Source organism: Homalodisca vitripennis, chromosome 2, assembly GCF_021130785.1.
Source record: "Homalodisca vitripennis isolate AUS2020 chromosome 2, UT_GWSS_2.1, whole genome shotgun sequence".
NCBI lineage: Eukaryota > Metazoa > Arthropoda > Insecta > Hemiptera > Cicadellidae > Homalodisca > Homalodisca vitripennis.
This window is the reverse complement of record NC_060208.1, coordinates 73,157,140-73,173,677: the sequence shown is the minus strand read 5'-3', so window position 1 is coordinate 73,173,677 and position 16,538 is coordinate 73,157,140. Positions and strand designations below refer to the sequence as shown.

Genomic DNA, 16,538 nt, shown 5'->3' with positions numbered 1-16,538 from the left:
AAGATGAGGCAGAACTTGCTTAATGTATAGATTTTCTTTATTTGTTTGTATTTCATTTTCATGTATATGTTGTATGTGACGATAGTTGTTCTGAAAAGCAGTTGTTCTGTATGTAACTGAGAAACGCTTGATGAAAATAAAGACAACATTATTATTATTATTATTATTAATATTATTAGATCATATAATTATGCAAACATAATGCAATATAAGTCTTTATTGTGTTAATGAATTTGAAACCCAAGTAAACATGCAAGTAACCTTTTTTTCAAAACAAAAAAGATATGCAGCTTGTTTTATGAAAATTGATTTGATTCTTTGGCATTATCATAGTTAAATAAACACCACAAAGAAGAACACTGTCCAATCTCCAGACCTCATCAGTGTTGTCATTGCAAAATTGTTATAGTAAAAGTAAATTTACTGCAAAAGCCAGTCTGTTATAATGTTATCTTGAAGGTAGGCGTGGAATGTCTTCTTAGATATTCTGGTTGATATAAATTGTAGAACTTCTCTCTATAAGTTGGGAACAGTTCCAGGTAGAGCGAAATATTATCTGTTTCTTCTTTAGTACTGATATTGTTCCATGAGTCTTATTTTGTTTGTGTTAAGGACACAATAACATGCTCTGCAATAAATATAGACACCACTTTTAAGTATGTTAACTCCCTGATAGCTGTTCTGCAACTTTCCATCTGTTGCAGCTCTGTTACAGATCTGACCACTTGCTTTTGTACCACCAGAACTCTACACATATTTGTGGCTGTTGTTTCATCCCAGGTAAGTAATTCTTAATTGACTCAAATAACGTATAGTACACAATTATTTATGTTTTTTTCACGGTACTAACCTGCTTTATTCAACCAATGAGTATAGCTGAATTTTTGCACAATTATGTCAATATGAGTCTTCTTTAAAAAATGAGCATTGAATTGGTACTGGCCACTGTATCTATTTCTAAAACAAGGTTCACTGCCTTCATTTTAGCATTGCTATGCAACATCATGTTTTATATTAGCCTTGAAAATTACTGTTCATTGGCAGAAAAACCATAGAGCTGGTGTTTCTGAGGAATATCATACCAACGTAAAAATATAATTAAGCTTATTTACTGACCAGATGAGTACCTTTTCCAATCCTCATTATTATATTAGAAGCTGCAAAGGCATATTTTTGGTTCACCTTACTAGGTTGGTTATTAACCCCTTCACAATTTTTGATGTAATATTACATTCATAGCGATTATGTAAACGTGCTACTGACTTAATATTACACATCTTTATATTGTTCCTGTTTTATTCTGTTATCTGCCTTAACATTTGCACGAGACGCGCATTGCGCAAGTAGTTCCAGCGTTTTCTACTAGTTATCAGCACTTCCTTGGTCCTCTGACATAACCATGGTGAGTTCACTGTAGTCTCAAAGTGCTTAAAGCTACTGTGTGTTATTGTTGCATGTAACCCGTCCTGTAATATTTTATGGTTTTATTTTGTAATGTTTATTGTATCATGGAAATATCTGATGCACAAATAGACAATTGGCTTCATTTGCCAATGGTGGTTTATTTGGTGATGATGGCATGGGAACAGATAGTAATAATGACTTAGTGGACAATATATAAAAACTTTAAAAACTTATAAAAGTCACTAAAAATAACTTTTTTGCACCTGAATTCTACAAACCTGTATGTGTAAAACAAACAGCAAAAACCTGGGTAAAACAACATATTTATAGATATAAAAACAAAACTGTTAGACGTAGCTTGCTGGTAGTGGTGCAGCTACTTTTAGTCCACTATTCATAGTTACTCCATTTTTCTGATGTTGATCTACTCCAGTTTCAACTTTCCCATTATACCTTTTTCTATCTGCACAGGTTTTCTACATCTGAGAAATAATTTCCCATCCAATAGCTAGAGAACAACCCATAAGGGAGATATACTTAAGTTCCCTCCTAGGCCTCCTAATTTCACCAACCTTATGTTAATAATTATTTATTGAGTTTGAATTAATTTAAACTGATGTAAGCCATCAACAATTAATTCCTGAACACTATAATTAGTGGAAAACTCTGTGCCTAGTGGAGTAGTAATTAGTGGAGAGCTGTGCTTTAGCTTTCCTTTCAGTGTATCTAAATTTTTTCCAAAGGGAATTTGATAAACTCCTGTATTAACATATTTATTAATTTATTTCCATGAACAGGATCTTCCACAAGAATATTGCTCCTACCATGCATAAACGTACCATAAAAGTTCCTTTAACATTGTTTAGTAATTACTAACTAAACATGCTTACTGTTCATTTTATGCCCATAAAAATAATTATCATTCAACATAAATAAATAGCATTCCCAACTTAATAGTAAGCTCATTTGGAACATCCTTCAGGCTCAACTGCATACGAAACTTGAATGAGTTCAAGAAACAAGTTCACAGGCTTAGTTTTGATACTAAACCTGGTATTTATTGAACTAATGTAAGCTTGTTGTGAAGCTTACACAAAATCTTAAACCTGTAAGTCTATGATAAGTTTAGACTTACAAGATAATTCTGAGCTTGAAAAGCCATGCCAAAATAAATTGGATAGATCAAACTAGACTCATAATGAACTTACAGGATTGGGTACCAAAGAATTCATTCATATTGTACTTTGAAAGCCCAATTCATAAACTCATACATATTTGCTTCTGACAATTGTTTACTAAATTTAAATTTTGGTACTTTAGTCTGATTATATACTCTTGAATATTTTAAGTGTTTTTATAAATTATATTAAGAATCCTACTTTCACTTGCAACAATTAAAAATAAAACTACTTGTTGAAATTTAAAAAATATAAATGTGATGATATATATTAAATATTTAGTTAAAGTTAAAAGTTAAATAACTGAATAATTTGTGAGTAGTGCTTGCACTATTTTCATTATGAGTTTATTAAATGTTGCGGCTGTCTGGGAGTTGGATCCCATATGGTTGATTGTGTAGATTTTTTTATTATGCATATATACTGAGCAGGGTTGTTCTTACTGAAGATGGTAAATCAGGTTATCATTGATACAAGACCAGTATCTTTTTATTTTATAGATTGACCACTTTGTTTAACTCAACAATGAAGGTATCGTATTTAAAGCTGTTTTAAAAGTTATATGCTTTGGTCTCTTTTTCCAATATTTCTACAAAAAGTTTAGGTTTTATACTTGAAAGTATTAAACTTTGCACAACATACCTCTGTGGTGGGGGTTCAGAGAGATAGGCAACCAGAAGTCTTCCCCACTCTGGTTCTAACTGTTTCTCACCAGCCATCTGTATTATGTCAGTCTTGGTCGGTCCACTCAACAGGCCTACCACCCGTACCCCAGTATGGTTGTAATGGTACTTGGCCTGTACAAAATATTCATATTAACCTAATTCTATACGTCCAACAGTCTGATCAAATCTTCATTTCATGAGATTCATTACATCACCAGTAATGTAACGGATCCATATGCTATGATCAAAGTAATGTAATGTACCCATAGGTTATGATTTCCACTAAAGAGAATTAGAATCATGTCTAATAGAACTGGAATGTGATAGGTGAGTTTTAACTGGTCAATTAATTGAGAGTTTTAAGACATTAGACTCACATTAAGTTGCTGTCCAACCTCAGCAAGAGAAAACTTCCCTCTACTAATGAGTCCATTTTCACTCAAAAGTAATTTGATACTAAAACGGTAGATAACGAACAAAATTAACAATGTTGAGAAATTAAAATTAATATGCAATAATTCAAAAAGTGATGTAATTAAATTCAAGTATCTAAAGCTCTTTAAACAAATTCTCTGGTACAAAATAGAACAGCCATTTGTGTAGTAAAAGTTTGAATTCGATCTTGTTGTGAAGCTTCATTCTCATGTATAAGACTTCTTGTAAGCCCTCTCTTACTGTATGTACCACAATTTCCTTGATATAGAATGACACAACTGATGATTTTTTTGTTCCAAGGGCCTCTCAACAGATGTTTATATTGTAGAGTCCATAAAATATTTTGATTACCTCTATTTTGTTCAAGAACATGTTTAATCTGACCACTTTAGGTTCCATTCCATTTCATTAAACCACATCTTACGTAGACCTCAAATCATACAAAGTAACCAACATTTGTTGTTGTTTCAAAGTTAAAGCTTTAATATTTTTAATGAACAGAGGTTGCAACAAGTTCTTGTCTATAACAGAAGTCCATTAACTAGTGTAATGTCTAGAAGTTTTATTTCATTGTTTATCACAATCTCTGGTCTGTGTCTTATACTTTCTGATTGTCTTTCAGAAGCTTCTTGGGGTAAAGGGCTTATGAGCTTAACGAAAAAACAGATACTCAGGCAAATGTAGGTTCAGCATCAATATTATGACTGGACTTCAGCTGCTCTGTGGAATTCCTAGGTGTGTCATCTAAAACGGTTTAGAATGGGTTGCTCACCAAACACATGAGAAGGTGGAGGTTACAGCCAGGTTTAAAGATAAGTGGACTAGTTGTACAGTTATTTCCCCATAGATTGGTATATGATCTTCTCTCCTTGAATACATAATTATCTTCTCATGTCTGATTACAGGGCAACTAAAAAAGCATCTCCATGTAATTAGTATTTCAGAATGTTTAGGGATGATCTGCTTTGTCAGTAATGTAATGAGCAGGAGAAAACTACTGAACATCCACATTTTAACTTTCCTGAATTAGCAAGAGAACATTGTGCCACCTTTAGCATTCGAATAAGATTTACGAAATTCCCCAGGAAGACCCGATTGCATGTTTTCAGCCTTCTGTAGCTTTGTTGAAATTGTAAATTCTTAGGCTTCATAGCACAATTTTTACATGCGAAATAAGCCTTTTGAGGCTTCAGTGCTTGGTGTACTCCTTACAAGAAAAAACAATATCTGTCTGGTCCTGCTGTTGAGCAATGAGGTCAGGTTGATATAAACTATCTTGGCTTTCAAAAGGATTAGAAAAGCCCCCTCATCATCTCTTTTTGAGAGTTTTCAATTTTTCTACATCTCCTGTCCTTTTTCACTGTATCAAACCATACCTTTTGGAAGAAAATTTAGAATATGATGTGGTGGAGTGTATTCTAAAAGTTTAATTGTCGAATTAGGAGTGTCCAAAGCTCCAATAAAGTCTCTGTTTTTCGTGTTGTGTTTTAATTATATAACCTATATCCTGAGCTATGACATCCAGCTACATGTTGCTGATACTATCTACATACCACAGTGTCAAATATTTTATCCCAGCATTCAACCACTAATTGCATCAAAATAGGTAGTGATCTGCCATGTGCCCCTAACACTCTGCAAACAGTGACAGTTACTTTTACTAAATATAATTTTTCACTATATATATAAGCCAAATGCCACTGACTGACTTATTACATTTTCTTAAAAGTTAAAAGGCCTTCCTGATAATGATGAATATCAGCAGAATAATGTCACTGGCCATTACATCACAAGTAGTGCAATGAGCCCATAGGTTATGATTTCCACTAAAGAGAATTAGCATCATGTCTAATAGAAGACAATAAAGTTTTTGGCACAAATATTCTTTATAGGTTCTAGGTGTGTATTAAGTAAGAAAGCATTTTGTGAAAGTCACCCTGTAAGTATGTTAAATAGTAATATATTTTACATGTTGCCTACAAATACCTCACCACACACTACCTAGGAAGCAGAAATTTTTTTTAATAGCATTTGCGGGTCATCGTTACAAAATCAATATTCATTAATTTTATCACCATCTCATTTATTTAATAGTCCTCTTTAAATGTAAATGTATGTAAAACAATGTGACGTTTGTAATTTGCAAGATATGTGGAAATTAATTAACCTTGATTTGAAATAAACATAGTCTGTAGTACCTTGAAGAATTTATGTTGGCACTGATAAAGTTAAAGCCTGCATAATAAATATTAGGTGTATATTATCTGGAGTTAGGTTGGCAAAAATGAGCTACACAAATTTGCTTGAGTGAATCATTTATTATTCAAAAGTAAACTTGACTACAATAGAAAATTACTGGACATCATTTACTGATACAAAGGCCAGAGATACTAAGGAGACTACTGATTATATACCAGAGTTGAGAGACAGTATGACTTACCCAACCCAAACACGAATAGGAGTCATTATGAAAACTCTAACATTAACAAAACAATATAAAACATAAAGACTACAAGACTTGGTCAAGAATTTGAACAAGCATAAGAGCAAGAACCAGGAAGAGGAGAGAACTTAGAGCTATGACTTTCTTAGGGTAATATACTGGAATGGAGCCTCCATCCTCCAGAGGAGGTGGAATTTTCCCTACCCTGTTGCACTCCAGATAATTCTGTCTCTCATTGGCTAGAGAGCTCAGCCCGTAAGAGGCCACCTCTGACCATTATTGGGTTTTCTGGTAATAATTTTGGATCACCACAGCTGACCAGTCAGGGCAAAATTACTTTCCCACAGAATTGTTGTTTGCTTAGACAGCGGTTCATTAGTGGCAACCTGATATCCTGAATGATGGCTTCTGTCAGATTATTTTATTATATTGTGTATGCTTAATAATCTAATACTCAATGTTTTTCTTTTAAGGCCTGTCCATCTGTGGACCTCAAAATAATCCGTTTAGGCCTACCTCATCTAGATGTTGGACACAGATATGCTAATCTGCATTCCTAAATACCTGTAGAGCTTGAGATAGGATACCACATAATGCGCCGATGCCAGCTAGAGATATGCTCATTTCTTTCTGCCTTCTCAGATTGACTTAAGATTTTAAAGTAATATATAACAACTGTAATAAGTCAACCCATCTGAGGCTGAATATTATAGTTTTATCTTTGTGCACGAACATGAGAGTACTATGTCCTAACAGCTGATGAATTATAACACTTACTTTTAGACACAGAACGGGACGTTACAAGAGTTGGAGGATGGCTCTGTAAATATTCTGAACAATCTTTACAAGGATGTTCAAGATCTAAAGAAATTAACAGAATAGATTTATCCGGTCATACACAATTTGAGTTCTAAAGAAACATCTTGGCTCAGGAAACAGCCAGAAATATTAATGACTGGCTCATTTGTTACAGTCACTAATACACAGTAATAGTTGACATATACCATGGTTTATATTTTGATCCTGTAGTAAAGCACAGGCATTTAGCTAGTTTTTTTATTAAATTGGGGCAGTAGGATATTCTCTGAAAATGTAAATCATTCTGTTTGAAAAGCTTGGAGAAAGCTTTGATCTTGTCATCTTCATCACTAGATTTTTCAATAACAAAGTCTAATGTCTACATTTGATAATGTATTATAGTCAGTGTTGCTAGGAATGTATTATATATGCATCATCAACGTTACATTTTAATTAAACCACCATTGTCTAAAATAAGGCCAGAGGTTTTACAGATGTAGAAGTTAAGTGTATCCAGAGGAAATTTCTTTCAGTATAGTCTGTAAATTACCTGAGTTTATACACGTTCAAAAGGAATTTAAATTCCCTACTCTTTTATAATAGACTTTTAATTTTCTATAGAATTCTGAATGGCCACGATTCATACCAGGTGAAAGTATAAGTCTAAGGTTCTAAGGATACCTTTTGAATGAGAAACCCATTTGTTCTACTTTAAAGTATGTCATCTGACAATTCAAAATACTGGCATCATAAACAGCTTTAATAATATTTATTTACTGTAAATATTAAATATGCATAGGTAAAATAGACAATAGAGTACATATTAAAACAATAGAATAATAAAATATACAAAAATTTTGAACATCTTCTGAAATAAAAATTAATTTTATGTGAATTTAGACGTTTTTAAATATTACTTGGGCAGGTTTTCACAGAACTTGAAAATATCATGTAAGCTATTCTGTTTGGCATTTTTAGAAAAGAGTTTATTTAAAATGAAGCTACATTATTGTCATGTTGCATGCTTGAATGATTGCGCCTCAGGACTACTTTGATATATATATTTCATAAGTTCTACTGGTCATTGGTCATTAGCAAATGACAGGTGGACCACTGAGTTATGGATGAGTAGAATTCCATTACATTAAAAGAACATTGGAAAGTCTTTAAAAAGCTGTGCATGAATTTCAATCACAGTTATTTGCTTTAATTTGGGATTATACAAATATAAATATATGACTATATAAATTTGACCATGGATCTCTTGCGTGGGGCTGAAATATACCGCTCTAACATTACTTGCCATCTTATGGTAACAGTTATCAAAGTCAAATACCAAGCAACTGACTAGTTATTACCTTAAAACACTTACTCCAAAACTTAATGTAGCTCCGATGATGCCAGCTTTAGTTGCAGAATAGGCTGGAGCATAAGGCAGACCTTCAAGAGCCATAGTGTCCGAATGGTTAATTATTATACCGTCCCCTTTCCTTTTGCCCCTTCCGTTTTTTCCCATGTAATCTAAACCCAGGAGGGTTCCACGTATTACTGATTTCTGAAACACCATGAAATTTGTATATATTGAGTACGGTATATAAACAGCCTGAATGGAAATTGTCATATATTTTCTTCTTGTTATCCATAATATAATTTATTTTACACTTGATTTATATAACTCATTGGATATATAATATTTTTATTTCTCTATTATACATAAATTACTTTTTTATTTTTACTTTTTTGGCTTGGTTGGCTATATACTGCTGTTTTAAAAGCATAACCTCAACTTGGGCTACTCCTTTGGCTAAACGTATTAATAGTGTACTAAATATAGGTATTTTTCTACACATTCTCTCAAGTATGTCCAATCTACAAAAAGGACCTAGAAACCAACCACAGATTTACTGGTCTATTTTAATAATTCCCTTGTTAGGCAAATTAATAGAAGGGACAAAAGTAGTATATGAATGAATTACCGTAGCACTTTTTTTGGAAACAAGTAATTTCTTAAATGCAACTAAGTATGGTTTTAGAAAATAAAAATGAACTGTTTTCTTCGGAATAAGAATTTTATTGTCATAATAAACATTGTTACATTGCATAAATAATCAATCGTCAATTCAATACTTAAAACTAAATCTTACCATTACCACATACATTTGGTAAGGAAAAGATTTATACCAACTAAGTAGGTCTACATAGTTACCAAAAAATATCACAAAAATCATCTACTTTGAATAAACATTCAGAGATTAATATTTTGTTCATCTTATTTTTAAATTTTTCCTCGGATAACAATTTAATATCAATAGGCAGTAGAGTTTAGTTGCGATATACATCAAATTTTTTTGTGAGCTGGTATAACTATATTGCTTTATTCTCAATGAATTTCTATTTCTCATATGAAAATCAGCATTGGTTCTAAATTTGTCAGCATTTTTATGAATATAACATTCAAATGCAGTACATACAGTAAATACAAAGTTAATACATCAAGCTGAACAAACAATGGTTTGCAAGACGTTTGATTTCTTTTACCAAAAATCATTTTAATAGCTTTTGTTTGTAAATAAACATTTGTGGACAAGAAGAACTTGAACCCCAGAGAACGATATCATAAGTCAGCAAACTGTAGATCTGAGCAAAATATATAGCGAGCAATGCACTCTTGCTTACAACAGCTTCAGGTCTCCTCAACATGTATAGCCCTGTAGCTAAACTTTTTGTAACTGATTCAACATGTGTATGCCATGCTAACCTAGAATCCAACTACATAACAAAAAACTTTAATTCACAATTGCTCGTAGAATATTGAGATTTTCTATTATAACTAAAAGGTAAATAACAAAAATGTTGTTATAATTTATAGATAAATTATTGACAGCACACCAATTGCTTAGTAATTTTGAACTAACATGTAATCTATAGTTACTAAAATCCTTACTACTATCACTAATTTGATCCCAAAGTCATCAGCAAAGAGAATACCCTGACACCCATATTCTCGATGTTTATTGGCAAGTCATTAATATAAATAATAAAAGGTATAGGTCCAAGAATAGAACTTTGTGATACACCATACTCAACAACTCTACCTTTTGATTTAAGTCCACCATTAAAAACAAATTGAGTTCTATCTGACAAATATGAATCAATAGGTTTTACAGAACCGGGTCCAAACCCATAGTAAGAATTTTTTATACTAAATATATTATGCTTTACAGTATCAAAAGCCTTTGACATATCAAATGATCTAAAACTAACACAAACCATTTTCCAAATCATTACCTAACAGTATTATCTAATAACTTAACAACAGCATTACATGCACTCCTTTTAGGACTAAAACCATATTGATAAACTGAAAATATAGAAAGGCCTTAAAAATGCTGAGATATTTGTTCATATAGTAGAGATTCAAATATTTTTGATATTAATGGAAATATATTATAAATATTATACCAGGAAGAGATGTATGCTGTAATAGGATATTGCTGCCTACGACCTTATCTCTACATTTTTAAAAACTAACTTTAAAAGAAAGTTTTATTTTTGGCTCTTAAAATCCCCGTTTTACAGCAAGGACAACTTTGTATACAGATAACATAAATTTTTAAACATATTTTTATTCAATATTCATTTTTTGTCACAAACTATTTTATAAAGTCTTTTTTAAATTATTGCTCATAGTTGTAATAATTTAAATATTGTATAACCTAGCTGTATGCTGTGATTACTGACGTTCATAATTTGTAAACCATCAAATGTCAAATGAAAATTATTAATAACTGCTTACCAAGTTTGTATCCACCTCAAATTCCCATACATGGTCCTGCAATATCCCAGCATTGTTGAACACTATATCAATCCCTCCATAAACCAAGTTCACCCTGTAGAACAATTCTAGAACAAACAAATACTATCACTACAAAAGTTAAAAATAAACAGTATGTCATTATGTGTGGTTTACAACACATAACTTCCATTTGAATAAAATTCATAGTCACTAATATTTGAAGGGGAAGCTCTTAAATGACAACTAATGGTTCTTTTTGCACTAGAAACAAAGGACCATTAAACATAGCTTTTTAACTAGAATAGGGAGATTTAATTCTACTTTAATTGGGAGATATCTATACTCGATTCTTGAATAGTTGTAATATTGAATTTTGTTATTTCAAATGTACATAAAAAGTACATGAATGGTGACAATCATTTACAATAAAATCACAATTATATATTCTGACAAAGGATTATACAATAATTATGTATTGACTAATATGTTCTTACCCTAAACAACACAGAAAAACTAATTCAATAAAAACCTATTTTACAATAAGTAAAATCTCATATCTCAAAATGTACTTAAAATGTCATAAACAGCTATGCTTCAAACTCTTCAAAATTAGACAAAGTTGAGTTAATAAAGTAATCTTTTAGATAATATTTGATTTGTCAGAAACAATTGTATGTAAAAAAGTTATTGCATATTTGACAACTCAATCAAAATGAGGACATGGCCTGCAGTTATATAATTCATATGTTAATTGGCAAACTATATTAATTTAATACTATTTAGTTACTATCAACATTTATTGCATGTTCAAACATTTTTCTATAAAATCCTACAGTTTTATTATAAAATACACATATTACAATATTTAAAGACATATTCACCCTCAAAATCCCTCGGATCATTGACGTCCATGTGCATGAAACAAGCTCGCCCTTGTCCGTAATCCTCATTGAGTTTTTTCACAGCCACCTCACCCTCACACACCCCTGCCAACACGACAGTCTGCAGAAAACAAAATAAAAAGTTGTAGCTTCCTCATTGCGCATACTGAGGGTTTCCTGATTGAACCCTAATAAAATGAGCCTCAGTGCAATTGATGCCTGATAAAAGTCTACCTGTATGATTTCTGTAAATACTGGTCAGGACATTTCTTTTAAGCTTTATTATTCAGCAGCACTCAATTTCCCCTAACTAAGTCAGTTGTCTGAATATCCCTTTATCAATGTGTTACTGTCCATAGTATACTTATCATTTTATTATCTTGTTACAACATCATTTGTTTTAAAAACCCCCAGAAGATTGGAGTTAACACACAGTAGTGAAATGTCAAAATAGATTTATTTTGGATATGACTACGTTAATTACCTTTTAGACAACTATAACATACACAATAAATAATATTATCTTGGGACTTGAAACAACAGTGCTGCCAACTGATGGAGATAAAGTTTCCCTTCAGCAAATCTCCCTGCCACCACCCTGCTTGAATGTATAGGTTACAATTTTTAGGAATGTTTGATACTGTTTATGTATACAAGAAAAGTCACTACTCAAAAAGGCTTCGCATGATTATTTTGCAGCACGAGGGCTCTCAGTAGGCAGTTGCACTATACATGTGTCCTGATGACATGGTAAGAGACTGCATAATCATTCATTAGATATATATCTACTGATAAATGAAAAATGTCTGGAATTTGGCTATAATGAATAAGTAGAAAATTATCTTTCAATAATTGATGGAGTGAAATAATTTTGCTGAGATATAATGGTAAGCATACAATATAGAAACCAAATGAAGCAGAAAAAATCTTGCACTACACTAAGTTCTAAAAGGACCATTGTGTTTGTTTTGCAGTGACAGGATATTTGGGATGGGTAAGCTTTGTTCCAAGGTCTACCAGTCTAAGCAGGCAGGGGACACATCCTCCTCATGTTTAGGCTTGCATAAACCTTTTAACATCTACTCCAACAGTCTGCCTCCACAGTAATTGAAACCTGATGGTCAACTCTTTTACCCAATATCTCAACATTTGCTCTTAAGTAATGTGTCACTTCCAGACATACATATGATTGTCCAGATGTGACATTGATTTTTGTTGTATCCAGTGTAGGTTCATCTGGAAGGTATAAACAATCCAGAAGTTTCACATACTATCACAGACTTGGTCCTCATTTTCACTTTGTGACACTAGATAGATAATACGTACCTGAGCCTCATTGGCCAGCAAGTCACTGGCTGCTGCTAGTCCAATCCCAGTCTCTCCTCCTGTGATGATAGCTACCTTGTATTTGGGATCCATCCGTAGTGGATAATCATAATGAGGAAATATTTTTTGACAATTTTCAAATCTAAAACATTTAATTTTCAAAATTTTACAATGGATATAAATTAGGACAAAATAAGTAATGTTGCCTAATTTGAAATGAGAATGGGTATTACACTAAGTAGTTTTACTCAGATAGCTTTTAATTTAAAAGGAGTATTTCAAAAGTAAGTTTTTAGAGTTTGTATTATATTAAATAAAAATTTAATGCAAAATGTCATATACTTTAAGAATATAACATGAGTACATAACAAAATTCCCTCTGTTTAATATTCCACTTCATTACTTTTTAACTTTTAACTCATTACTTTCTAACCACACCAGACACTAATGCACTGTTCAGCTTTTGTCTTTAATAAGAAAACCGTCATCAATAACAAGAAAAAAGGTTACTAAAAGGATCACTGAACAGCTAAGGAGCTGAATTGGAATAGTACTTTAACAAGAGTGAAGAATAAGCATATCCAGAATGTGTATTCATTTTTAAAGCAGCCCTTGATACAATCCACACATGTTTGTTTTTGTACATGTTATAAACAAACACATAAAAAATAAAATCTGAACAATCTTCTTAAAATTTAGCATGATTAAAAAATAATTTTTAGGGTACATGAACATTGTACAAAGGGAAATAAACCAAGAGAAAAAGAACTGTGAAACAAAATAAGAGCTTGAACACTGGACTCTGTACTCAAGAAGTCAGGACACACATAAAGTTAAAGCTATTTAGCATATAATTAACAGGAAAAGTAAGCTAAAGGAAGATAGTCAGCACACTGATGTTCAACTGAGTAATTGTTGGCAAACCTGTAAAGGGTAGCATCAGAATAGCTGAATATGTTAATAATTATTGTATAAACATTTCAGACATATTAAAACTCAATGGATTAATAAGTACTTCTGTAGAATTAAATTCTGAAAATTAGCAGGGGCAGCTTTTATAAGAAACATAACATTGTTTAGTAAGAGAAAAATCTATATTAACAGTCTTGCAAATTTGCTTGAAAAGACAATTAAATTATACAGTGGAGACACTGTACAAGCACTTTGTTAGATTTAAGTGGTGTTTGATTAACTTGATCATATTCAGATTAACCTTATAAGACCGCAATGATGTGGTGTGGTGAGTTATTTCTATATGTAACAGTCTTTGTCGTCGGTTGGTCTCCAGGGGTTAAACCCAAAACTTTCCATGTTTGAATACAGGGTTGTGCAGCAGGGTGGATGGAAAGTTACTTCATAAATTCACTTACCAAACTAGAAATTGATATATTCATAACTAAAAGAATTTAGTATTTTCACTAACCTTTGCGCCATCCTTTGAATGTAAACATCATCCTTTCTCTTGTTGAAACAAACTGATGTTGTAATCTTTCTGGGTGGAATTATTTGTTTGTAAAGGAGATAACACCTAAAGGAATAATGTTAAAATGATAAGTTAATTAAAATAAGTTTTTTGAAAGTTCTACACCAGTCGTAGATTCTCACATAAAATTTAACCAACATCTTATTAAATATTATCTAAATTAGTCATAAAATTTATACAAGGTATATTTAAAACATGTTCAAACTCAGTATTTTGCGTCCACTTATCTTTCCAAGCAGTGCAGTACTGCTTATTGACAGTTGGCAGATATTAACTTTGTACGTTACATCACTTACTTCTACAATGGGATAGATATACGATGATTTGCCATGCATATCAATGTCTCAACAAATTTTGATATGTCGGAAAAATTCACATAACTGTATGTATATCTGTACCTAGTTTTCTTAAACTAAGTTGACCAAAACAGTTACTTTACATGTTATAAGTGTGTCTGAGTTGTATAAAATTTAAAGAAGGTCCTGAACATCGTGTTGAAAATTATAAACAGAGTATAATATTTATTGAAGGATGATTTGTTCAATAAAGAAATTATAAAATTGTATTTGTAACAAAAGATTGCAAATGAACCAGAGTGAGAACTGGCAACTCAATGCAATAATATTCCATAACCTGTAACTGTTATGCTAAGCATCAGAATTTACAGATCAAAAGGGCCCTCTAGCCTTCTAATAATGTATCCTCTTGAATTATTTTTGCTGGAAGTCAAATTCAACTGACAAGATATTGCAGAGATTCTACAAAATGCAACAGGGCAATTTTACATTGTTACAGAAAGTGACTTGAAAACTTGCTTTGATCAATAGAAATTGGGCTGGGAAAATTTGTAGCATCAAAAGAGGAATACTTTGAAGGGAAGTTTCAAAGCCAGTAATGATTCCTGTCTTTATCTTTTTAATATCTTGATGTGGTCTATGATCTTGTTAATATATAACTTAAGCATGATTATACTTATTTATTTATTTAATTCCATGACAGTAGCTCTTTTTAACAACATAATTACAAACTTTATTCATTCATAATATGTTGATATGATACAATCATATTCACCTGGATCTAAACATAAAATTATTTCTCATTTGAACATTATTTACATAATGAAAAAGAGTTACTGCGCTAACTTTGGAAATATAACAATTTTGTTTGAAAGTAATAAATGAAAATAACATTACATTTTCACTAGAAATGTTTTATTTTATGAGTTTTTGAGTACCTGAAATAAAAAGTTCGGAATATGATACCTTCCCACAGTTTCAAAACTATTTAGTTTAAGAATTGTCTTAGATGTCTTGGATTTTGAGGTTTCCTGTATAGACTTTTCACAACCAGAAATCTTCTATATATATAAACAAAATAATTTCTTGGTTCTTTAATACCTAACTACCTTTAATGCCTGCTTGTTACCTTTATTTATTTTACAGTGGAAATATAAATTATTTTATAACTTTTATTAACAACTGCCAGAAAAGTTAGTGTCCAGAGGAATAACCATCTAAGCAGAGGTACTGTATATACTGAGCTGCTACTGTATGCTCTCATAGAGATCATAAACTAAACTAAATGTTACACAACAATAACACTGTTTTTAACTACCTTATATATAGATCAAACTTAATTATTGCAAATGAAGGATGTCGGCTTACCTTGAAAAAATTTTGAATTGGCGAGTAGGAAACATGACTGAACTTAAGTAATAGAATATCTGTGTTGATTAAAATATGATAGTTAGGAAAAAGGTGTATGTTAAAACTACTCTGTTTTGGTTACCAATGCTCAAAATATTTTCAAAACAATATATTCCAGCTGTAACCAGCAGATGACTAAGTAAGGTGTTTGACAGGATATTGTAGCTTAACTATCAAAATTGCTTCTTTAAAAAAAATCAAAGACAGTTAATTGTATGCATCAAAAAAGTAAAAATTAAATCAAAGCCTGATTGATTGCTTATTATTGTTAACATAATAATTTATATCCACTGAACACTCATACATACAATACATGAGTGAATAATCATTTATTTATGTCAAAAAAAATTAATCTTGTTGAGGAATCTGAATAAACATGACTTGCCCCTTTCTAGTTTAGATTCTGGGTACATTTACATTACA

General features: G+C 31.6%; 1 protein-coding gene across 1 annotated transcript in view; it reads right to left on the bottom strand.

Annotated features, from left to right (window-relative positions):
• The window catches only part of LOC124354166 (15-hydroxyprostaglandin dehydrogenase [NAD(+)]-like), a 29,045-nt gene extending 12,818 nt beyond the window's left edge, over positions 1-16,227 (bottom strand). The window contains exons 1-7 of the mRNA XM_046804426.1: positions 16,074-16,227; positions 14,350-14,454; positions 12,927-13,068; positions 11,601-11,721; positions 10,720-10,826; positions 8,296-8,478; positions 3,225-3,379 (exon numbers count right to left, since the gene is read on the bottom strand). Of these exons, the coding sequence (XP_046660382.1) occupies positions 3,225-3,379; positions 8,296-8,478; positions 10,720-10,826; positions 11,601-11,721; positions 12,927-13,068; positions 14,350-14,454; positions 16,074-16,108 (848 nt within the window). The 5' untranslated portion in view covers positions 16,109-16,227. The remainder of the gene's footprint in view (positions 1-3,224; positions 3,380-8,295; positions 8,479-10,719; positions 10,827-11,600; positions 11,722-12,926; positions 13,069-14,349; positions 14,455-16,073) is intronic.
• Between the last annotated feature and the right edge of the window lie 311 nt (positions 16,228-16,538).